Consider the following 3,650-nt stretch of genomic DNA (forward strand, 5'->3'; position numbering starts at 1 on the left):
CCCCCCGTACACGGGCCTCGCACTGTTGTGGCCTCTCCTGTTGCGGAGCACAGGCTCCGGACGTGCAGGCTCAGCGGCCATGGCTCAAGGGCCCAGCCGCTCCACGGCATGTGGGATCTTCCCGGACCGGGGCACAAACCCGTGTCCCCTGCATCGGCAGGTGGACTCTCAACCACTGCGCCACCAGGGAAGCCCCACAGGGCTGTTTTTATAGCACCTAAAGGAAATCAGGTTTGGTGGTTGAATATGTTCAACCTTGTGTTATTTGGTTAAGGTATTTGGTATTAAGCTTTTTGGGAAGAAGCTATTGTTTTGTTTGCTTTTGTGGGGTAACCTGATTTACCACACTTGTACCATATAACTTCCTTGACCATTCCCCTTCTTTTTCTTTGTTGCCACTTGAAGTTGGACTTAGATGCTTATAATAAAGAACTGGACAGGGGAAATACTAAACCTTCATTAAACCATGAGCTCCTTGAGGGCAAATTACCCAGTAAATAAAAGAATGAATGGCTTCTCTACAGTTATACAGACAACTTAGAAATTTCCTAACTGCTTAATTTTTGTGGCTCTCTGAATGATTTTGTACCCTAGAATTGGGTCAGTTTGTGGGAGGGGGGGAGTTAGGATGCTCCTGATGTCCATGCCCCTGGTTCCCAAAACCTGGCTTAATAATTTATAGGTGTGCCTTATTAAAATTTAGATTAAACAAGTCTAAATTTGATTGAAACATCAGTGTAAATGTTTTAATTCCTAATTGCTTTGATCTTAGAATTATATATCTTTATACATACTCAGTGAATTGGGTCTGTTCCATATTGATTTGTTTTCCCTTCACTTTCAGGTTCATGCTGAATACTCTAGATTTGTGAATCAGATTAATACTGCTGTACCTTTACCAGGTGTGTATGTCTTGAAGTGTTTAACTAAAAATTATTTTGCTAGTGATATTGATGTATAAAATATGATACTTGAGGCTAGATTAACTGTGCCAGGGCACTAATAATGTTCCCTTTAACTTAGGGTAATTTGGAAAGCCATTTGTGCCTCAGTAGTTTTCTTCCCTAGAGATTAAGTTTAATATTCAGCGAAAATGTCTCATTCTGCTGCAGCTGATTAAACACTTTTTTTCTTCCCCCTCAGGCTATACACAACCCTCTGCTATAAGTAGTGTCCCTCCTCAGCCACCATATTATCCATCCAATGGCTATCAGTCTGGTTACCCTGTTGTTCCCCCTCCTCAGCAGCCAGTTCAACCTCCCTATGGAGTACCAAGCATAGTGCCACCAGCTGTTTCTTTGGCACCTGGAGTCTTGCCAGCATTACCTACTGGAGTTCCACCTGTGCCAACACAATACCCGATAACACAAGTGCAGCCTCCAGCTAGCACTGGACAGGTAGGATGCCAGGATATGATACATTACACTGTTGAATTAGGAAAAATTGGGGCAGGGAATGGATGGAAAGCTGGTGGTATTATTTAGAAGTAATATGGAATGTGACGTATTTTTTTTACCTATTGTCTTTTCCTGTGTTCCTACCACCAAACTACCTGAATACTTTGCAGTAGTGTGTACATGTGTGTATTCATCCTAAAGTTTGCAGTCAGTTTCATAACTCTTGCCACCAAATACAACTTTAGAGCAAGAGATGCTAAGCTTTCTATGAAGGGCTGGATGGTAAATATTTTAGGCTTTGTGGGCCATACAGTCTCTGTCATAACTACTGCACTCTTGTTGCTGTAGTGCAAAAGCCGCCGCAGACAATACCAAATGAATGAGCATGGCTGGGTTCCAGTAAAACTTGATTTACAAAAATAGGTAGGCCAGAACCATAGTTTGCCTGTCCCTGGCCTTGCAGTGTTAGGAAAGTTCTCATGGAGAAAGGCTGGCGTACTACACTCATCTAAATGAATGGAACTGATTTACTAATCTTAGAAGAAATATTATACCATATACAGGTGTTCCTAGGCCAAGAGATAATGTACTTTCCAAACTCAAGGATTATAAATGCTGGTATATATTTCTGAAGCTAGGTAAGAAACTAGAATTTTAGGAAAAGAGTCAGTAGCCAGCTCATCTAGATTATGTACAGTTCTTCTTAGAGGCAGGGGAGAGACTAATGGAAGCATGGTAATGGATTTATGGCGGGTCCTCTGTGGGCCTCTCATAGTGTACCCATGCCAGACTAAATTGCAGCCTCGAACCATTGCCCAGCCTCCTTACCAGTGGGCTGTGAGCACTGAAGGGGGTTGTACAGTGTGAAACCAAAAATGGGCATACGAACTCACTTCTGTTTGTGGTCCCCTAGTCATAATTATTTTATGACTTTTATATTTAGGCATAGCTATAGTTCTGCAGCTTTGAGCCACATCCTTTTGTAATTAGGAAGCAGTATGGCAAAGTGGGTAAGAGTTGGGGTTTAGAGATAGACTTGCAGGGTCCGTCATGCTTCCCCGTTTTTGAGCTATGTGATCTTGGGATAGAACTTAGTCTATCCAGGCTTTGGTTTTCCTCATATGCAAAATGGACATAATGGTCATATCTCAAAGAGTCACAAGGGTTAAGTAAGCAGTCAATAAATATTAGCTGTTATTAATGAGAGTTTTCCTTTTAGAAGTGCTTGTTTTCTCTAATATATCTATCTTCTCCTTTTGGGAACAACCTCTTAAAACATTAGACTTACTCTTGACATAACAACTTACACATGGAAGTGATAGATGAAGTTGCCTTTGCCACAAGCATTAGCAGCATTTATGATCCAGAAAGAGCTAATCACATTGATTAAAGGGCTTTAAATAAGAGAATGTTCTTGTTTGAGAACTTCTGAACTGAGTAAGTGGCTGGAGTATCTATTGTTTGTTAATGATCATGTTTGCTCCTAATGGCCAAAATGTGCATCAGGTTTTTCCTGAGAGTTCAAAGCGCTATCGAGTTTGTCAATTTCATGTTTTCCTACCATGAAGGTAGGAAGACTAGGTGATATTGTTACCACATTATACATGAAGGAAACTTAGGACCAGAAGATGAAGGATTCATATGAAACATACTGATCATTAAAGTATATTTTAATCATCCTTTAGTTACTTGTTAGTTGGACATTCTCACACTTTTTTCCTCCTTGGTTTGTTTTGGTCTCAGAGTCCTATGAGTGGGCCTTTTATTCCTGCTGCTCCTGTCAAAACTGCCTTGCCTGCTGGCCCCCCGCCCCCACCCCCACTCCCAAGTCAACCTCAGGCACAGAAGAGGCGATTCACAGAGGAGCTACCAGATGAACAAGAATCTGGACTTCTTGGATACCAGGTTAAATAAAATATCCTGTCTTACTTTCCTCATCTTATCTTACTGTATTCTCCCTTTAAAGAAAGATAAATTCACATCTGTATCCACTGTCCTCCCAGTACTGGGATTTCTGCTTTCTGGAATCCATTTAGATTAGGTATTTATCCTTGGGGATGAATTTAAAGCAAGAGTGATTCCCTTTGGGTGGGTTTTGTCTTTGGGGTCAGTGTGATAAGAGAGTACAAAGCTCTCCGCCTAGAGAGAGGTCTCCTATGACTAGCATCTGGAAGTTCTGTAGAATTCTGCACTTCCTCTTTGTACAGCAGACTCTTGAAAGCCTCTGATAGCTTGTAGTGAAATGTGTAGGGA

General features: G+C 41.5%; 1 protein-coding gene across 2 annotated transcripts in view; it reads left to right on the forward strand.

Moving 5' to 3' along the window:
- The window catches only part of KHDC4 (KH domain containing 4, pre-mRNA splicing factor), a 17,910-nt gene that overhangs the window by 9,897 nt on the left and 4,363 nt on the right, over positions 1-3,650 (forward strand). The window contains exons 9-11 of one of the 2 annotated variants that reach the window (XM_007457919.1): positions 845-902; positions 1,144-1,397; positions 3,141-3,302. In XM_007457919.1, coding sequence (XP_007457981.1) covers positions 845-902; positions 1,144-1,397; positions 3,141-3,302 — 474 coding nt within the window. Of the gene's footprint in view, positions 1-844; positions 903-1,143; positions 1,398-3,140; positions 3,303-3,650 lie in introns of those variants that run through there. The other variant, XM_007457920.1, reaches the window with a different exon arrangement.

This window comes from Lipotes vexillifer, unplaced genomic scaffold, assembly GCF_000442215.2.
Source record: "Lipotes vexillifer unplaced genomic scaffold, Lipotes_vexillifer_v1.1 scaffold238, whole genome shotgun sequence".
NCBI classification, from domain to species: domain Eukaryota; kingdom Metazoa; phylum Chordata; class Mammalia; order Artiodactyla; family Lipotidae; genus Lipotes; species Lipotes vexillifer.